General features: G+C 50.4%; 1 protein-coding gene across 1 annotated transcript in view; it reads left to right on the top strand.

Moving 5' to 3' along the window:
• The window catches only part of LOC129146206 (zinc finger protein 883-like), a 63,463-nt gene extending 44,636 nt beyond the window's left edge, over positions 1-18,827 (top strand). The window contains 1 exon segment of the mRNA XM_054697772.1: positions 18,175-18,827. Within this exon segment, the coding sequence (XP_054553747.1) occupies positions 18,175-18,827 (653 nt within the window).
• Positions 18,828-21,016: the final 2,189 nt, after the last annotated feature.

Here is a 21,016-nt window from a genome sequence, read left to right as displayed (position 1 = left end):
GTGTGTGTGTGTGTGTGTGTGTGTGTGTGAAAGGAGGACTGAAAGGAGGACTCCCCACTGAAAGGAGGACTCTGGTGAAGTTTTTCTTAGAGGTGACCCAAGAACCCCCATCTGTGACCCCAACACCTCTCCCAAGGAAACAAGGAAAGTCTGAGAAACTGTCATCCAGGCAAACTGGATGGGATTATTGGGCATAAAGTGGCATTAGCAAAAACAAATTAAAGTATGGCGTTTAGTTATGTCAACATTGCTGTATTAGTGGTAAAAAAAAAATCTGTACTCATGTAGGATGTTAACAAAATGGAAATGGTGTGGGATAAACAAGACCTGTACTGCCTTTGCAACTTTTTTGTAATTCGAACAGTATTCTTTAAATGTTATTTTTAAAAATACTCTCAATATTTAATAGGTTATAGATGGAAAGTTTTTTTTCTTTTCCAGTTTCCCAGGTATCACCGTCCAGGGAGTGGAGAGAAGGTTTCTGGGAGAAAAGCTGGAAACCTCACACACAGGGCAGGCTCCGGAGTCTCCTCTCCTCTGAGCCCTGCTGCTCAGACTCCTCACAGAGCATCTCACCCCAGGACGCCGCCCTCCAGGACCCCCAACTCTGCCCACCTCAGCCCCCGCCATGTCCTGGCGGCTCCACCAGAATCCGGAGCAGGCGGCAGCGCCCCCGTGTGGCCACAGAGCTGAGCACAGGAGCCCAGAGCAGCCCTTTCTCCTGCTCAACCAGGCCCTCCCCAGGCTCCCTGGGCCCCCAGCGGCAGGACAGGGATCAGCACACAAGGGGGCGCCCAAGTCCAGTGTCAGGTCAGAGTCCTCCAATTTTCTTAGTGCTATGGACAAAGGACAAAAGCAGGTTTCCAGGTCCTAATAGCTGATTCCCAGATTATGGGCTGATCCCCAAATATAGAGGTTCCTTCGGTCTCAGGTGGATCCTTGGACTCCAGAGTCTCTGTACTTTGTTTCTGCTTCTGCTTCCAGGGGTGAAAGAGCCTCCTCTTGGGAATTAACATTCAATTCTACCCAGGAGCCCAGGTCCTCGCCCAAGAAAAGGAAAAGGTTCCAGGATAACGCCAAGACCCGTGGGCCGACCACTCATCCACGTCTTAGAGCAGGGGGGAGCAGGAGTGATCAGAGCCGGGGAGAGACCCGGGGAGCTGGTGGTGGTATGTGGTGGATCATTGGTGGAAGGGCCGCACCTAAGAGGAACAATAACTATAGAAAGATGACCCACACTGTCAGAAAATAAATAAATAAATATACATCTTTTAAAAATTCTCCATCTCTGAATCAGGGGAGGTTGAGGAGAGCCCCCAGGGCATGGCTAGGAAGGTGGGGAGGCTCCTGGAAATGGAGCAGAGGATGAAAATGGGGACTAGAGGATGGGGCCCAAAAGGAGTGGTGGGGGCACCAGGAAGGGTGGGGCCAGGAAGGGGCAGCATCAGGGACACTGTAGGGGAGGTCTGTGTGGGTGACGCGGCTCTGGCTGGGGCTAGGAGAGACTCTGTCTCCCCTGGTGGGACTGCAGAGGGGCTGGTGCTGTAACTGACCAGGGAATCACTTACGTTCTGGGCCTTTCCTGTCCATACAGGGCTGGTGTGACTCAAACACGCACACTCAGGCTGATGAAGGAGAGAGAGGAGGAGAGGACAGATGGTTAGGAGGAGGCCCCATTTCCTGAGCCACAACATCCTCCTCAACTCCCCATGCTGGGGTGGCAGGGAGATTCCTGGAATCAAGAGGAGGTGATTCAGGGAATCAAGAGGAGAAAGGCCTGCGCTGCTCTGGAGGGTCAGCCCTGGGGGCTGATTCTGGGTCTCCAGGGCCCCACTCCCTACAGGCAGGTCTGAGTCAGCCCTGCTGCTCACAGTTCCAGGCTGCTGAGAGCCCCTCTGTGCCATGACCCTGCAGGACCGCTCTGGGGATAGTATAAAGAAACAAAACAGCAAAATTAAATGGGAATCTAAAAACGGTAGAACTGATTTTTAAAAATCACATATTTTGAATGACACTTCAGGGGATGTGGATTGCTTGTCTGACAGCTCATTGCAATCAGGGCTTTGACCGTCACGTGAACTACTCTGGCCTCCACTGTTTCTTTTTTTTTTAAATAGAGGCATGTTTATTTATTTATTTGATTGTTTGTTTTGCTTGTTTATACATGCACTGGGTACAGTCAGAGAACATCTGTGCAGTCAAATTGTCTGTGCTCAGCTCCTCGTGGGCTACAACAGTTTTCCCATAAGCCCTCGATGAAGATACAGTGGAGAACAGACACAGGGCAACTTGTAGACCCATTTTTTAATGTTTTAAAAGCAAATTTATTGAGATATAACTTTTGGCCATTGAGTCATTTGTTGAAGGCTCACCTGTCATGTCCTTTTGGTAAGTGCAGAGTAGGACAATCATCCCATACTCTACCTTGAGAACATCTCCATCACCACAACAACCTTGTTTCCTGAGTCTGGGCCCATGGGGCACCACCCCCTCCCCAGCCCTGGGCAGCCAGAGCCCACTCTCTGCCTCTGGGGATGGGCCAGGGAACTTCTCTCTAAACACATCCCAGGCAACTCCGCTGACACAGACCTGCAGTGGACATTTGGGGTACCCTAACCCAATGCATGCTGGTGCCCAGGAACATACTCCACAGGGCGTTAAGGTCACAGAGAACCCCATGACCCCACCCTGGAGGCCCTGCAGCCTGTGGTGTGTGAGGAGAGAAGGGCTGCAGTAGCTGCCTCAGAGGGGGCCGAGGGCAGAACCAGGGAGGTTCCTTCCTCAGCAGGAAGGGGACATGGGAGCTGGGTCTTGAAAGCCAGATGTGGGCACAGGAATAGAAGTGGCTCAGGGAGCTGATGAAAGGCCGACTACTTGACCTCAGCAGTTACTTTCTCCATGTGACCTTGGAGATCCCTCCCCAGCACTCTGTGAACTGGGAAGTGATACTGACCTGACACCCCTCCCCCACACCCTCTCAGAAACAAGGACATGGAGACTTAGGGGTTATGGCAGTGCCCAGGTCAGAACCCCAGCCACCTGGCTAATGTCTGGGCCTCTGGACCAACACCATCCTCCAAACTGACCAGGGGACCAAGGAGGCGGTGACCCTGGAGCCCGCACCACCTGGTCCAGACACCACACATTTCTTGGTTGGATTTGACTGAAGACAAAAGCACTGTAGTAAGTCATCATGTCATCACCCTTTATGGAAATTAATTGAACTCACCAAAGAATAAGACACAGAGTGACTGGTTGTACCAAAAACATAACCCAACTTTATGTGGCTCCAGGAGACAGGATCAAAACAGCCCCACTGCGGGAGACATGTATAGGCCAGGATGCTTCAGGAGCTGCCCAGTGTCGACAGTTCACACCCCACTGCTGGAGAAGCCAAGACAGGGGGAGGATCCTGCAGGCGTGATTGTATTTTTTTATATATATTCTTCTTTTTTTATTTTTTAACTTCAGTTTTCACTTGTAAACGCTGTTTGTTTTCCCCCACCCACTCAGGTGTAGTCCCCATAGAGTTTCCTTCTCCAAGGCACCCGTGCACCATCACCTCAGTCCCCTATCTTCTCCCTCCATCCCTCTGGTCCTCTGCACACTGGGGATCAGAGGGAAACTGAGACAGACACAAAGGAATGGGGCAGGGACAGAGAAGCAGAGAAGGACAGGGACACACACAGAGAGTGAGATGAGGACAGACCAAGAGGGGGAGAGAGAACATCAGAGGGACATACAGAAAGAGAAAGGGAGAGTCAGCCAGTGAGGACAGGGAAGGAGACAGAAGAGGCCTCGCTGGCATCAGTCACTGTTGAGTGGACACCCCATGCCTTGGGTGGCCTCATCCCAATCAGAACACAGCCCCAAGTCCATACAACCTCCAGGCAGTTGGGCAGGTGTGTGAGAAGACAGGGCTTGGGGGTCCCTGAGATGTTTGTCGCCAGCACGTGTACACTGTTTGTGGCCTTGGCACCTTGACTGTGCCGACAAGCCCCTGTAGGGCACAGCCAGAGAGGAGCAGGGCTGAGTTTGGGTGGATTCCACCTCAAGGGAGAACAGGCACACCGGGTGGGAGAAGTCTCAGCCCCCAGCAGGGCTGGCCAGGCCTGGGTGAGCCATGTGCAGGTGCCCTCCCCCGGGTGGGGCCCTCCAAGTGCTGTGAGCCTGACACCAGCCTCCCTTCCAAGGGCAGCAGAGAGGAGTGGCCCACTCCCCAGGACCACCCCAGGGAGAGGCTCTACACTCTGGAGCTCCTCTGGGCCCATTGGAGACGGGAGCCTGAAGTTGCTGGTGCTGCAGGGCCTGCTCCCTGGCAGGGAGGACAAGTCAGGTTAGCAGCCAGAGACCTGGGTCTCCAGCTTGGCCCTGGCTTCATGGCACCATCCAAGGTCTCTGGGAGGCTGTGCTGCTCTCAGTGCTGTGAGATGAGCCTGGCATGGAGGGCGAAAAGGAAGTGGCCCAGGCAGCCATGGGGGGAGTAGGGCATCTGTGTGAGCAGGAAGTCCAGGGAAGGGGACCCAGGAAGTGACATCACCTCTGAGAGATGACAGGGCACACATCACCTTGGAACCCTGGTCCCCAGGCAGTTGGTTCTGAACCAAACCTGACCCAGCTCACTTGCCTGGTGGACCTGGACCCGGCCCCAAGTTTTCTTACTGTTTGCCCAGGTCTCCCCACAGTGGACCCAAAAAAGGTCCCCGAAACTCTTGTCTCCCTCTGCTGCAAGGCATGAGGAACCTATTTGTATGTCTCAGGCCAACACCAGCACTGCTCCTGAGGTAACTAGGGGGGCCCTGGGGACAGGTCAGGCCAAGCCAGGGCTCTGATGCCCCCCACCCCTCCCTTTCCCCCTGTGAGTGTGGGTGTGCGAGCTGTGAGGGTGAGTGTGTGCGTGCTCAAGGAAGGAGGGTCTGGCGCACCCAGGAGGCGGGTCATGTCTCCACCACAACCAGCCTGGCTTATGGTTGGACCCAGAGAGTCATGGCTGCTCCCTCTTGCCCCAGCTGGTTGCTACCCAGCAGGTATGTCTGTTTGCTCCCAGAAGGTGCTCTATGTTCAGGAAGATGAAGAGGCCCAAAGAGTGCATTTCCCCGACTGTCCTCCCACAGCCCAGTGTGGGAACTGTCACTTCCAGGTTGAAGTGCACCCACAACTTTGAGATTGGGGCACATGTCCAAAGGAACTGGCTGGAGTACAAAAAACCCTTGGAGTTGCTGTCCAAGTGTGAGTGGCCCAGGCTGGTGCATGGGCCCGACTGGATGGGTAGGGTCAGGTGCCCCTTGGAGGAGACCACACGGGCTAGATTTGGGCCACGAGCAGTATGACATGGCATCTGTAGCTGACAAATTTGGGGAACAGAATCCCAAGGGCCCCCTATTTTAGGTCGGTCTCTGCTCAGGGCTCTAGCATGTGGTCTGTTTGAAAAGGCAAATGACAATCTGGCATGTGGCTGATGGCCTGTCCTCTTGCATATCAAGTGCCTTCTCAAGGAGTGCAGCTGGGCTCCCCTGCAGCCCATGGGAAAGGCCACAAGCCCAGAGAATTTGCTGATTGGAGAGAAACAGACACCAGGTGTGTCTCTGCTTGTGCTACAGGATCCCTGCAGGGGCTGTTTCCCCAGGCAGGGCTGCTGTTGCCTTCGCACCCTCACTTGAACCTGCAGGATGTTGGCCAGAGTTGGCTTCCTCCCACGGGTGTGGTTTGAGCTTAGGACGCTCTTGCATAGGCTGCATTCTCCGGGACAGGGCCTGGCTGTTCCAGCGGGGGTGGTGTGAGCTCAGCACTTTCCCCATGGGGTGCAGCGTCCTAGACATTGTCTGGTTCCTCCTGCGGCACTCCTCTTATCTCAGAATCCTCAAAGAAGTCTTCGGGATCCTGCTCCAGTCTTAGCTTCCCCAGAAGGGGCAGGTGTGAATTGCCCACACTGGGCAGCTCCTGAAGCATCCTAACCTATACCTGTCTCCCACAGTGGGGCTGGCCTAAACACAACACTGCCAGGATGCCCTGCTGGGGTCTGGCAAGGGCCTGGCTCCCTGCAAACAGGTGGTGTGTGCTTATGCACAGCAGGTTGTCCCACAGGTTGCAGGTCCTGGCCTGGTTTCCCTAGCAGGGCTCAGCAGCCTGGGGACATCCTGCTGGAATCTGGGGAGTTTCCAGCTGACTCTGCAGGGGATTAGTGAGCTCAGAGTACCCAGGAACACCTACAGCATCCTGGGCATTTTCTGTCTGACCCAGCAGGCCTCTGGGCTCTCCTGTTCCTCTGGAACAAAATATGCAGAGGGTGCTCACCTGATACCATTCCTCCAGGGTCCCATCCCCTGACCCCTGTCCTGCCTGTCCACCTCTGGTGCAGACTATCACCGCTGACACCAAACCTTATCCACCTCTCTAGCCACATATCCTAATTTAACTTCTACTACCCCTCCACCCACAGACACCTGAACCTCCTCTTGTGGTTAAAAATCTTTGTTTCCTAAATATGGGCGAAACACTACGTGATTTGCACATCAAAGACGTCTTTACAGACACATCACCCAAAGCAGTAATAGTGAAGGCAAAGATAAACAGCTGGGACTACATCAAATTAAAGAGCTTCTGCACAGCAAAAGAGACAATAACAAAAACAAAGAGAAACCCCACCCACTGGGAGAACATTTTTGCACACAACACTAATGATAAATGACTGATCACAAAAATCTGCAAAGAGCTGATGAGACTCAACAACAACAAAGAAAATAATCCAGTTAAAAAATGGGCAGAAGAGCTAAAAAGAAACTTCTCTGAAGAGGAAATGCAAATGGCCAACAGGCATATGAAAAAATGTTCAACATCACTTGTCATCAGGTAAATGCAAATCAAAACTACCATGAGATACCATCTTACACCAGTGAGAATGGCACATATTAAAAAAACTAGCAACAACAAATGTTGGCGAGGGTGTGTAGAAAAAGGAACTCTTCTGCACTGTTGGTGGGAGTGCAAACTGGTCCAACCACTATGGAGAGCTGTGTGGAGATTTCTAGACATACTAAACATAGAGCTTCCATATGATCCAACAATTCCACTCCTAGGTATCTACCCAAAGGACACAGAAACATCAATTCCAAAGAACAACTGCACCCCTATGTTTATAGCAGCACTGTTTACAATAGCTAAGCGTAGGAAACAACCCAAATGCCCAAAAATAGATGACTGGATCAAGAAGATGTGGTCCATATACACCATGGAATATTACTCAGCATTCAAAAAAGATAAACACATGCAATTTGCAGCAACATGGATGGCGCTGGAAGGGATCATGCTCAGCGAAATAAGCAAAAAAGAAAAAGAAAAATACCGGATGGTCTCACTCATAGCAGGAATCTAGAAAACTTAAATAAGGGACCAGGAAAATGAATAACTATAAGAAAGTGAAAATCAGAATCAACAAAAAACTATGAAACAGAGACACTTTTGGGGGGGGTGGGGAGCGGGAGGGGAGGGATTGGGATCAGAAAGGGGGGGTTGCAACTGTATGGGGAATATGAAAATAAAATTTATTATTAAAAAAAAATGATGCACACCTGAAATGTATAAAAAAAAAATCTTTGTTTCCTAATTGATTTCAAGTTGTTACATTTTATTTCCTCCAGGGTTTCTTGCTCATTATAGAAATAATAATAAAGTTTGTTTTGTATCACCCAAATTTTTTCACTCCTTTAGCATCCAGTTCTGTCATAGTGCTGGCCTCCTTCTCGCTATGGCCTTGCAGAAGATCTACAACCCAGTGTAAACCCTTTAGCCAAACCACTCACAGCCGAGGCCCCTCAGGCCCTGATTCTCTCACATGTATGCTGCCTCTGTTCTGAATTCTACCTGGGCATTTTCCAGAGAAGGAACCAAATAAATGGTGAACTTGGATCTTCCCAAGTATACAACAGAGGTAGTTCACATGGTAGGTATAACACAAATTTGGTTTTTTGGGCCTCCCTGGTGTCCTAGGGGTGAAGCCTCAGCGCTGTCACCACTGAGGCCTGAATCTAGCCCAGCTCAGGGAGCTGATTCTCCTAGGGCTCAGCAGATTCTCCTGTCTCACCAGTTGCTCCCCTTATATCAGATAAAATAGATTTCAAAATCAAAAATATAAAAAGAGACCCCTATGGTCATTACATTATGATCAAGGGGACAATGCTTCAAGAAGAAATAACACTCATTAACATATATACACCAAACGAAGGAGCACCAAAATATATCAGACAACTATTGTCATCTCTGAAAAAAGACATCAGAGAAAACACATACGTAGTGGGAGACTTCAACACACCACTAACAACAATGGATAGATCAACAAGACAAAAAGTAAGTAAAGACACTAAAGCTCTAAATAAGGACCTAGAGCGCTTTGGCTTAACAGACATCTATAGAACACTAAACCCAAAAATAACATTGTACACATTTTCCTCAAGCACACACGGATCATTCTCCAGGATCAATCACATACTGGGACACAAGACAAACATCAACAGATACACCAACACCAAGATCGAAATCATACCAACCATCTTTTCTGACCATAAAGGCATCAAACTAGAAATTAACCATAAAAAGAAGGCAAGGAACTCTCCTATCTCTTGGAGATTGAAAACCACACTACTGGAATACCACTGGACTAATGAGGCGATCAAAGAAGAAATTAAAAAAAATTCTTTGAATTGGGCCTACCCAGTGGCACAGCGGTTGAACGCTGGGTTGTGAAGCTGCCCGTGGCCTCTGTGGTGCTGGTTCGATCCCCGGCTGGCCCCCGGCCAGCGGAGAGGGTCCCACATGGTGCACAGACCTCTCCTGCCGCCTGCTGCTCCCCTCAACAGTGTACTTCTGTCCTTCTACCTGCTCTGCTACCTGCTCTGGCTCTGGTGAATTCTCTCACCCTCCCACACTTCTGACTGTACCCAGTGCTGGTATAAATAAATAAATGAATGAATAAATAAAATAAATCATTAAAAAAATTCTTTGAATTGAATGACAATGAGTACACCAATTTCCTAAATGTATGGGATGCAGCAAAAGCAGTGATAAGAGGAGAATATATAGCAATAGAGGCTCACATCAAGAAACAAGAAAGAACACAAAGAAACAACCTAATTTTGAAGCTCAAAGATCTAGAAAAAGAACACCAAAAAAACCCCAAAACCAGTAGAAGAAACGAAATAATAAAAACCAAAGCAGAAATAAATGAAATTGAAACTAAAAAAACAATCCAAAAGATCAATGAAACCAAGAGCTGGTTCTTTGAAAAAATCAATAAAATAGACAAACCCCTAGCCAGGCTCACAAAGGAAAAAAGGGAGAAAGCACAAATAAACAGGATCATAAATGAAAGAGGAGAAATCACAATGGACACAGCAGAAATCAAAAGAATACTATGAAGAGTTATATGGAAATAAGTTCAACAATCTAGAGGAGATGGAGAAATTCCTCCAACTCTACAATCACACAAAGCTAGATAAAGAAGTAGAACACCTAAACAGACCAAATACAAGCAGCAAATTTGAAATGTTAATCAAAAACTTCCCCCAAAAAAAAAGCCCAGGACCTGAAGAATTTACAAATGAATTCTACCAAACATTCAGAGACAAATTAGTGCCTATCCTTCACAAAATCTTCCCAAAAAATGAGAAGGAAGGGACAATACCAAACACGTTCTATGAAGCCAACATTACAATATTACCAAAACCGAACAAGGACAAGACAAAAAAGGATCTGGGGGCACATTGGATAGACGGCACCAATGGTCATATCAGATCCAATCAGGTAGCCCAGTCTGGAGACACCAGAATTCTCAGACTAAAAACACTATCAGTGACACCTCCTGTAGTTAGGTGTCTAGTCCTGGAAAGGCCTTGCTGGAAATCAGCATGCAAACTCTATAGCAGGTGTTATATCTGCAGCATGTGTAGGAAGACCCCTCCCTAACTTCCAGCTCCCCCATCACAGCAGCTAGGTGCAATGGGGCATGACCAGCTCCACTGCAGAAGGGGCCCCTTGCACCAGAGTGGTTTTGGGTACATGCCAGTCAGGTTTGAACCTGGCCAGTGCCATTTAATGGCAGCACAGCCTGCCTGCCTGGCTCTTCCGCAGAGCCCACTGTTGGCACAAGACCACACAACCTCTGGGTAGATAGGGTTTCACATGCTGGTAGGGGTTCTGTTTTAAAGAAGATGTGACATTGTAAAAGGAGCAGTCAGATTTTATCTCATGCAGGAGCCAATCAAATGTTGAAATGGTGTCAATTTTGAAGATGCACCAATCCAGTATGAAAGGGGGATAACACTGAAGGAAGTATAAGCTGGGACAGTAGCTGGTTTCATGCGTTGATTGGGAGACTCCATTTGGACACTCATTTACTGAGACCTTCATTCATCAAAAACCTTCATTCATTGCAGACCTTTGCATCTGATCTCTCCTTGGAAACACTGCTTGACATTTGCTTCCGCCTCTAACACTGCTCCCACGTTGCCTGTTGACTGGTATCCCTGGCCTATGCGTAGCATCTCTGGAAAAGCTGTAAATTGGTGCCTGGTCCTCTAACACCACTTGTGAAAAGAGCTGTCTCCTGTCGGCCTATGTTTGGCATCTTTAAAGAGTGTAACACCAATGCCTGATCTTCCACATCCCCGCCTGCTGACTGGCACTGCAGGCATGTGCACCACCACCTCTAATCAGCAGCTTCTGATCTTCCAGCACCACTGCTCACTGCCGCCCCTTTCTCCAGAATTCCTGACACAACATCTTGGTGCACTTGCATCTGACACTGTCCAGTCCAGCCTTCAGATTTCTGCCTCAGCACCTCCTATTAAAACAATGTGGCTGCTTGCACTGGGAGTGGCAAATAGTGAAAAGCTTGTGGTCTCTGCTGCTTTCAGAGCAGGCTACACATACTGGGATAGTGGAGTGGGAAATCACTGCTGCCACTCAGTCTCCGGGCACCTTTACTTAAGCAGCAGGCTGCAGGAAAGTCTCTAGGGCCCCTCTGACGTTAGGGACCTTGCATCCCTGTTGCACTGTGACTACCGCCAGCTGCCACCATGAGTCGGGTTCTGGTTCATCACTTATTGCTGTGCACTACCTCCAGGCTCTGATTGACAGGACGGGGCCATCCTTCATAAGCAGCTTTTGGTTTGGACTACTAGACGCTGTGGGCACTCTTTGGGGTAAGACAGCCAACCATCCGTGGCCTTAGAAACTTTCCTTTTCCCCAATTCCCCCTCATTGCACCCTGAGCCTGACTTGTGTCTTGTAGTTGTGAGCACATAGATGAGGACCCACAGACTGTGTCATCCCCTCAGCTTTACATGGTTTCACATCGACACACAGTCTTGACTGTGCTGTGACCAGAGCTGCTTAGCCACACTGACTTGGAGGACTGAGGAAAGCTACACTCCCATTCTTGACTCATTATGGCAATAAGCAATGATATTGTTTACGCTTCTAAGTTAGGGAGTGATTTGATTCACTCAGTAGATGTATATATCAAGTACCAGCTGTGTTAACTGAAAATCACATCCTGTTTGAAGCACCCTGACAGTGTATGCTTTAACTCAGAAGCACTTCCAAGGGCCAGATGTCTCTTCCACAGGGCTCCCAGTGACTCCTCTAAGGCACTACTCACCAGGGCTTCAATTTCAGGTTGAACCAAGTCTCTTCCAAGGCTGAATTAGGTCTTCAGGTCTTCTGAGCCCAGAAAGCTCCCAAGGGATTCCTGAGTCCTCTTAGTGGAGAGGTCCACCCCCCATTGGCACTAAAGAACTCAAGCCATCTTGGTGGCTAATAAGTTATTATTGGTATTTGATTCACAGAAGCCTTATCAGGTTTGTGTCTGAGGGGCAAAAACTAAAACACAGAAAGTAAAAATTCTAGTCAGGATGCCTACCCCTGTGTAACATCCTGATGCTCAGCAGGAACTTGGAAATATCAGAATTGGGAGGGCCTGTTCCACAGTGTGAGCTGAGAAATCAGGGCAATGGTTCTTGATGAACCCCCAGCAGAGAACATTGGGAAAGGTTTCCTGATACAAACAGCTAAACTAACTCCTGACACAAGGTTAATTGAAGAGAAAAATGTGGACATTCCAGACAGAAGTAGCACATTCTGGAAAAAGTTGAAGGAATATGTAGTTTAGTACAACTGAGTAAGTAGTTACAGAGAAGGTAAGATTGCTAGGAGAGAATAGAGTCATACTGAAAAACCCTTGATGTCATGCTAAGATGCGGGGACTGCTTCTAAAGACAATAAGAGGGGCCTCCCCTGTGGCGCAACGGTTGAGCGATGGGTTGCGAAGCTGCCCGCAGCCTCTTAAGCGCTGGTTCAATTCTTGGCCTAATTCTTTTCTAGGCATCTCTACCAACTTGGAAGGCACTCTGGGAAACTATCAAGAATTTACAGCAAACAAAATTTCAATCGAGATAAAATCATCTTCACAATTGCAGGAAAGAGGCCTTCCCTCACAGCACAAAGGATTAAATCTCAGCATTATGAAGCTGTTTGCAGCACAGAGTTAGATCCCTGGCCAGGGAGCTGCCCACATGGCACGACAGACCTCTCCTGTCTCGCCCGCTGCTCCCCTCAGCAGTGTATTTCAGTCAATCTGCCTGTTCTCTCCTGACTCTGTCCCTGGTGAATCCTCTCACCACCCACACCTCGGGCTTGTACCCCAGCTCTTGTATGCATAAATATATATCTTAAAAAATAAGAGAACACTCTGTGCATAATTTTGACAAAAATATCCATAAGGTACACATATCAAAAAGCAAGAAGCAACAAGTGTTGGTGGGGATATGGAGTCAAAAGAACACTTTTTCACTGTTGGTGTTGGTAGTCTGATGTCACTCCTATGGAAAACAGTATGGAGTTTTCTCAAAAGACAAAAAGTGGATCCGCCGCGTGACCCAGCAATCCTATTCCTAGGTTTCTACCGCTGAAATACAAAAACACTAATTTGAAAGGAAACTTGCTCTCCCATGTTTATTGCTGCACTATTTACAATAACCAAGATGTGGGGACAACTTAAGTGCCCAATCAGATAAATGGATCAAGAATATGTGATGTGTATACACAATGGAATACTACTCAGCAATGAAAAAAGATAAACACATGTCATTTATAGCAACATGGATGGAACTAAAAGGCATTATGCGGAGTGAAATAAGTCACTAGGTAAAAGACAATACCAGGTAGCATCACTTGTACGTGGACTATAGAGAAAGCAAATAAAGGAACCTCAAACTTTAAAAATAATCCTTGCCCCTGGTCACAGAACTGAGGTCCCCAAGTGGAAGAAGAATAGGGAGGGGTGAGAGAGATGCGGGAGAAAGCACAATGGCTATGGGGGCAGACTGCGGGTGTTTTTGCAGTGGGTGCACTTTGGTAACTGCACATAGGGCACAGAGACCTTACAAAATACTAACACTGGTGGTAACACATCTTAGTCAATTACATTTTAAAGATTATCTTTTTATTGACTCCTTGAACAAAAATAACATGGGGTAAGGGAGAAAGGATTTTGAGTGGGAATTGCAGAAGGGTCCTACACCCAGAAGTAACATAAATCCCAAATAAATAATTAAACAGTACACCTCGAGCAACTTGAGAAATAAAACAAAGAATAACTAAAATAAATAAAAGAAGGGAATTATTTAAATTGGAGCAGAAATAAATGAAACACAAGTCAAAAAGCCAAAACAAAGATCCATGAACGAAGAGTTACTTCTTCAATAAACAGCATTGATAAATCTTTAGCTAGGCTAACAATGGAAGCAAGAGAAAATGTATGAATAGAATTAGAAAAAAATGGAAATTACTACAGCAGAAGAAGAATACAAAGAAGAATACAAAGCAGAGAAATACAAAGGTCCTTAGAGCACTGTGACTGACTATGCTAGCAAATTCAATAATCTTTTTTTCTTTTTTTCCAAAGATTTATTTATTTATGCTTACAAGAACTGGGGTACAGGCCAGAGGCGGAGGAGGGTGAGAGGATTCACCAGAGACAGAATGGGGAGCAGAACAAGCAGACTGACAAAATATACCACTAAGGGGAGCAGCGGGTGAGACAGTAGAGGTCTGCCGCGCCTTGGGTAGCTCCGAGGCTGGCAGGGATAGAACAGGCACTGCAGAGGCTGTGGACAGCTTCACAGCACTGTGCTCAACTGCCTGCACCACCATAGAGTCCCTGCATAGATCTTTAACTTCTTTTATTAGGTTCATTCCCAAGTATTTCATTTTTTTTGTTTCAATTACATAAGGGATGGTTTTCTTGATTTCTTCTTCTGCAGATTTATTGTGTAAAGAAAGGCTACTGATTTTTGTGTGTTGATTTGGAATCCTGCCACTTTACTGAACTGGTTGATTATTTTGAGTAGTTTTTCTGTGGAGTTTTTAGGGTTCTCGTTGTATATTATCATATTGTCTGCAAATAGTGATAATTTTGCTTCTCCTTTCCCCATCTGCATTCCTTGTATGTTTAGACATAGGTATTGACACTGATTTGGACTGTGAGGCACTTCTAAAATTAAGCCAACTGATTAAAATACAGCAAAAAAAAAAAAAAAACTCAATGTGGCTGATGATGTAAACCTTTATGACATCGCACGTGACATTTGTCATTTGAAGTATTTTGAAATATTGCTTCAAACAAAGTTTCCCTAGTCAAACTGTTTGCATCTATTTCCTGATGGAGAGTGAGAAAATGTTCCCATGTAAAAAGGCAAGGGGACAGTCAACATGTACTGTTCTTTAGAATGTTCTTGTTTTAGGACTGGCTTGGGTCAGTCAACAGCATTCTTCCCATAAGCAAAACTGTGTCAGGAGCTCAAGACACAGGAGGGAATTACATTCTAGCAGGACATTCTTAAATCATGTTAGTATGATTTAGGTGCAGATGACACTGTGAAGGGAGGAGAGGATGTGGTTCAGGAAGAAATGTGCAGCACCTGCCTGCAAGGCGGTCAGAAGTGACATGTGGGTTGGAGGAAAGCAAGGTCAGAGAGCTGGTAGGCGCAGACTGGGGATTCTGCAAGAACAAGAGCAAATGCCCCAGGTGGTAACAGGATGTGGCAGAAAGAAGGACACCCAAATATCCCAAAATAGATGACAGGATCAAGAAGATGCAGTGCATATACACAATGGAAAATGACTCAGCAATCAAAAAAGATAAACTCATGCAATTTGCAGCAACACGGATGGAGCTGGAAGGGGTCATGCTTGGGCAAAATAAGCCAGAAAGAAAAAGAAAAATACCAGATGATCTCACGCATAGCAAGAATTTATAAACCTAAATAAGGGACCAGGAAAATACTAATTATAATAAAGTAAAAATCACAATCAACAGCAACTACAAGCCAGAGACACACTACCGTGCGGGGGAGGAGGGAGTAGGATCACATCAGGGGGGTGGGAATTATACCGGGACTATAACCAAGGTGAAAATGCACACATTGGCAAAAATGAAAAATGAGGTAAAAATACATAAAATTAAAGACAAAAAAGAAGGGCAGCTCACCCAGCAGGGCTGGACAGGGAGGGGAGACGGGTGGGGGCAGGGCTGAGGCCAGCGGGGCAGGGAAGCCTGTGCACAGGGGTTTCTGTGAAGTGTCACGCCCAGTAGGGCCACGGGAAGGCATGAGGCCAGCGAGCGGATCATCTGATTGATGCTCTCGCTCTTCCCTGGTGTGGGGGAGGTTGAAGGAAGAGGAGGAACCAGTGCGGGCACCGCAGCCCTGGCCCGTGACGCGCAGCATCCCAGGCTGGTGGGGGCATCGTGGGTTCTCAGAGGCGAGAGGGATGCGGAGCCTCCGTGGGGTTGGCAGCCCCTGAGGCTGAGGCGGGTGTGGACACAGGCGGCTGGAGAGCGCAGACTCCCCCGAGGCGGCCGTGGAGGTTGGGGGGAAAGATGGGAACGGGCCCGCGAGTCTGCCCCCGAACACGGGAGAGGACGCGACCTCTCTGTGCGGCAGCCAGGAGCAGCTGCAGTCGCAGCAGGAGCAGCTGGGCCTCTCCTGGCCGCTGCTGTGGCAGGTCCCCGGAGGGCGGGCCCGCGGGAACCTGCCCTGGGCGTCCTGTCCCCCGAGAGGTTGACACCCTCCGCCCTCCAGGCCTGGGACACATGGCACTGGGGCCACCGACCGACCCCTGAGCCCAGGCTCTGAGCCTCGGGGCTCTGGCTGCGCCCCCGGCTGCTCAGGGGAGACCTGTCCTCAGCGGATGCTGTGCGTGAGTGATCAGGGTTGGCCTGGCGGGGGGAACCTGCAGCCTGAGCAGCAGCGGACCCCACTGCTCACGCGAACCCACCACTTCCAGAAGCCAGGCTGTAACCCGCGGGGCGCAGGGCCACAGCATCTGGACCTGGCCTTTGCCAACCTCTGCTCCCCGACCCCGAGTTCGAGCAAAAAGCAGTTTTTTTTTTTTTTAATAGTCTTTTTTTTTTAAAGATATATTTATACAAGAAGCGAGGTACAGGCCAGAGGTGTGAGGGTGAGAGGATTCACCAGAGACAGAGCGGGGAGCAGAAGAGGCAGACTGACAAAATACACTGCTGAGGGGCGCGGCGGGAGGGAAAGGAGAGGTCTGCTCGCCTGCCTGGCGGGCCAGGAATCGAACCGGCGCTGCAGAGGTGTGGACAGCTCCACAGTGCTGCGCTCAACCCGCTGTGCCAACGGGAGCCCCAGACGCAGATATTTCGAAGCCAGAAATCTTGGGGGGAGCTGACCAGCCCCAGCTGCCCCCAGCCCCGGCTGAGTCAGGTCAGGGGGTGTCCCCACAGCACTGTGGGGTCTGGGGCGGACACCCCCTCCAGGGCCCGCTTTACAGCCTCTGCCTCCCTGGGAGCCGCCCCGGCCTCCGGCCTTCGAGGACGCCGAGGGGCACACGCAGCTCGTGGGCCAAACGGGGGGACCATGTCCCAGAGAGTTTTCAGTGTCGGGGTGAGAAGAGCGGACCCTGTCGCGTCTCATGCTCGCATCATGGTGTCGTTTATTGTGCCCGTGGATGTGTCGTGTCATGTGAGAAGCATCAGGGCTTGAGGGGGACTGTGCGGAGAGACCCTAAAAGCCGAAACCTGGGACAGGTCGCTCGCGACAGAGGACACGGCCTCGCCAGCGCCCCGCGGGCTTCTGGAACGGGGTGGAGTCCAGTCTCCAGGGCGTCTGTCCACACACCTCTTGGCGGTTGCTGTGCCGTGAAGGCTGAATGGCCCCCGGGGTGCCCTCTGCCGGGGGCGTGGCCTCTGCTCTGACGCCACGGAGAGCTCTGTGATGTCACCCGCGGAGCCTACTTAAGCCCCCGCACCGCCTGCGGCGGTGTAGGTAGAGCGAAGAGTGTTGGGATGGGATCGTGACGGTGGTCTCGGAGGGGGAGAGAGGCGTGTTGGTGGATTGGATTGCTTTTGCTTTGTTTGTTTATTTCTTATTCAGTTATTTATTTTAGCTATTTTTTATTTAATTTAATTTATTAATTTCTTTTTACTTTTATTGTTTGATTTGCTTATTTTTTCTTTTAATTTTTATTTGTTTTTGTTTTTCTTTTTTTTTTTTCATTTCCTCCGTTTTCCCTCGTGTTGTTATTTTTGTGTGTGTTTTTACCCCTTTGTGGTTTGTCTGATTTTTTTCATTTTAGTTGTTAGTTTGTAATTGTTTGTTCGCTTGTGGTTTGTTTTGTCTGTGTTCTTGTTAACTTTAGTGGTTAGTTTGTTATTGGTTTTTTAATTATATTTTTAAATATTTATCTTTGTTAAATTTTGGTTGTGTGTTTTCATTTTTGGGTGCGTAGTTAGTATTAGTATTCTAGTTAAATTAGCATAGTTAGTATTTCTGGTAAAGGTAAGTTAGCATCCTTACTGTTTCGGTAGAGGAGTCAGCGCGGGGAGCATTTAGTTAGTTTCGGGGATCCTTTTCACGTACTACTAGCTCTAGGCTAATAGTGTGCTTGTTAATCGGGTAGCGGAGCTAGTGCCGAGGGCTCTAGACAGCCAGGGCCTGCGAGCGTAGGAGCGGGTCCGCCCTCACTGCCCTGAAGTGCCCGTCTGCCAAGGGAATGGCCCTGAGACAGTAAGTGATGCTCCACACGCTGGGGGAGGGCACACCCGCCAAGGTCAAGCTGGCGCGGTACCTGCCGACGGGCATGGAGGTGGCCATAAAGGTCATCCCGAAGTCCAGCACGCCTCAGAGTTTCCTGGCCTGCGAGGTGGCCTGCATGAAAGTCCTTCAGCACCGGAACTTCTCCAGCTCTTCCAGGTGGTGGACACCGAGGATGAGGGGCTGCTGGTCCTGGAGCATGCGCAGGAGGGTGGCCTGGAGGACTACCTGTTGAAGCATGGGCACCTGGGGGAGATGGAGGCGCGCCACCTCTTCCGGCAGATCCTCGCCGTGCTCAGCTACTGCCACGCCCGGGGCGTGGCACACCGGGACCTGAAGCCGGAGAACCTGCTCTTGGACTGGCACCGAAACATAAAACTGGCAGACTTCGGGCTCAGTGCCCATTTCTCCGGGGCGGCGCTGCTCAAGACCCCCTGTGGCAGCCCACAGTTTATGGCACCCAAGATCCTCCATTGCCAGGAGTACAGTGGCCCCGCAGCAGACATCTGGAGCCTGGGGGTGGTCCTCTATGACATGGTCACCGGGGAGCTGCCCTTCGAGGGCACCAGCCTCGGGGAGGTGTGGGCCAGGGTGCTGAGCGGCGTCTACCACGAGCTGCACTACCTCTCCCAGCTGTGCCGGGACCTGCTGAGGAAGATGATGACGCTCGATCCACAGAGCCATAGAAACCTGGACAGCATCATCCAGCACCCCTGACAAACGGACTCCCACCCTGCTGCGAGCTGTCCCTGGGCCAGCACAAGGCTTCAACGGAAGCCATGGTCCCCCTGGGGTTCCGGAAAGAGGTCATCGAGAGGGCGCTTTTGGAGTGCAGGTATGACCCTGTGATGGGGACCTACCTCATGCTGCTTTCCAGGCAGGTGGACGAGGAGGGGCCGGACCCCACCATCTCTCCCAAGCTCCTCAGTCCCAATGGGGCCCACTGCGCCCCAATACCAGAGGACCACCGGCAGCCTGAGGTCTCGGGCATGAAATCTTGCAGGTGGGACTGTCCCCGAAGGAGAACTCCCAGAAGCCCACCACCACCTCCGGGCCAGGCATCCCGCAGAAGGACGCCAGCATACAGAGCTCTGTCTCCGGCTCAGGGCCCCTGCTGCCGGACGCCTGGAAGCCCAGCATGGCCTCCAGGTCAGGGCCTGTACTGCAGGAGGCCTGGGGGCCCAACACCACATCACTGCCAGGACCCCTAAAGGAGGAAGCCCTGCGGCCCAGCACCACCTTGCTAGGCCCCCAGCTGGAGGGGGGCCAGGAAAGCATTAGGAAGACCTCCAGCCCAGCCCCCCAGCTCTCCAGCACCACCCGAATAACCCCAAGAAGGCGCCTCCTGTTCAGCCCACCCCCTGCAGAGACACTGGGCCATGAACACCATTCCCATTTCACCCTTCAGTCCAGTAGAGGCTGTGAGGCCAGAGCTCGTCGAATCCTTAATAGGATTTTAAAATGTTGCCTTTTCTGTCCACCCTTTGGAAGAAAACACAAGAGCAGATTTCACCCTGCTGGGGATTAGATGGTCACCAGCACCTCCCTAGAATTCATTTCCCCGCTCCAGGGCAGCCACTCAGTGGCCATAGTGAAAGGAGCACACCAGTCGAGGCCGAGGCCCTGGAGAGGGCTTAGGGACTGGGCCCAGGCAGAGGGGCCAGGAGCAGCATGAGAACATAGGCGTGGAGCACAGATGTCCACAAGCACAGCAGTCCCAGGAGCACAGCAGGTGAAGGGCTGTGAGGGCAACGGGTCTGTTGAAGCACCTGGAGGGGAACAGAGCAGAGGAAGGGGGGAGAGGTGGGCTTAGGGCAGCTGAGCAGGTGCAGGGCCCAGGATGGGAGTGGAGCTGTACATTCTGAGCCTCCAGAAGCCCCAGGGCCAGAGGCTGGGACCCCAGGGCCTTGCTTCCCTATCTTATGCTCTATCCCGTGAGGGCCCTGCTGGTGGCCCTTGCCCTTGGGCACAGAAGCCGGACGGCGCAGAAGATACAGGAGCTCTTCAAGCTGACTGGCACTGTCAGGGACTGACATACACGGTAGGAAGTCCCCTTCTACTGAGCCCCTTTTCACAACGGTGATTTCAACATTGAGAATTGCTTACCCACCAGTGAGTGGCGCCTCAGTAGGGCCTCCATCTGCACTTTGTCGCATCTGAGTCCATGCAGCACTCCCTGGGGGGGTGTCACTAAGGAAAGAGCCTCCTCCCTGCTTGGGCTTCAATGGCTCTGCTCTTCCCACGCAGGTCCCAAAGGGCGTGAGGAGGCAGCCGCTGTGGACATACTGGTTCCCACTGCAGGGGCACCTCCAGGTGACCCACTCTGCCTGCTAGGCCCTGGGGCATGGAGACATCTAGATGCTCTTTCTCTGCTTGGAGGAGACAGTCTGAAATGGATTGTTTAGTTAAAATATCTACCCCAGATCGCGCGCGGAAAAGCAGTGCAGTTGAAAAGCAAACGCGGATCCAGATCGCAGCTGCCCAGGTCCCAGCGCCTGCGACCTAGGCTTGCGGGGAGACGCGCGGAGGCCCTCACTGAGTGAGCAGGCCCAGGCGCCCAGGCATGGGAGCAGGATTCAAAAGGCGCCATTCCCGCGCCACTGAACTGGGCTACAGCCTGAGTCCTGGAACTGAGGGCTTTGGAACTGACACCCGGGACACGAAATTAGGGGCGTGGGTTCCCCACGACGGTGGGGCACAAGGCAGACACAGCACCCCAAAGCCATTGAGGTTTACCCTTCCATTCCCGCTCTATTCCCTGTCCCACGGGGTGGAAAATCAGCTCCCCAAGGGCTCCAGGAGAGATCTCTGGTGCCACCTAGCGACTTGAAGCCAGCAGAGGCGCCTAGAGGAGCCAGTGGTCAGCTGGGGAGTTAGCCCACGCCGGGCCCCTTCCGACCAGTAGT

Source organism: Talpa occidentalis, unplaced genomic scaffold, assembly GCF_014898055.3.
Source record: "Talpa occidentalis isolate TD23 unplaced genomic scaffold, MPIMG_talOcc4v2.1 talOcc4.18, whole genome shotgun sequence".
In the NCBI taxonomy this organism is placed as follows: domain Eukaryota; kingdom Metazoa; phylum Chordata; class Mammalia; order Eulipotyphla; family Talpidae; genus Talpa; species Talpa occidentalis.
This window is presented reverse-complemented; position numbering and strand designations above follow the sequence as displayed.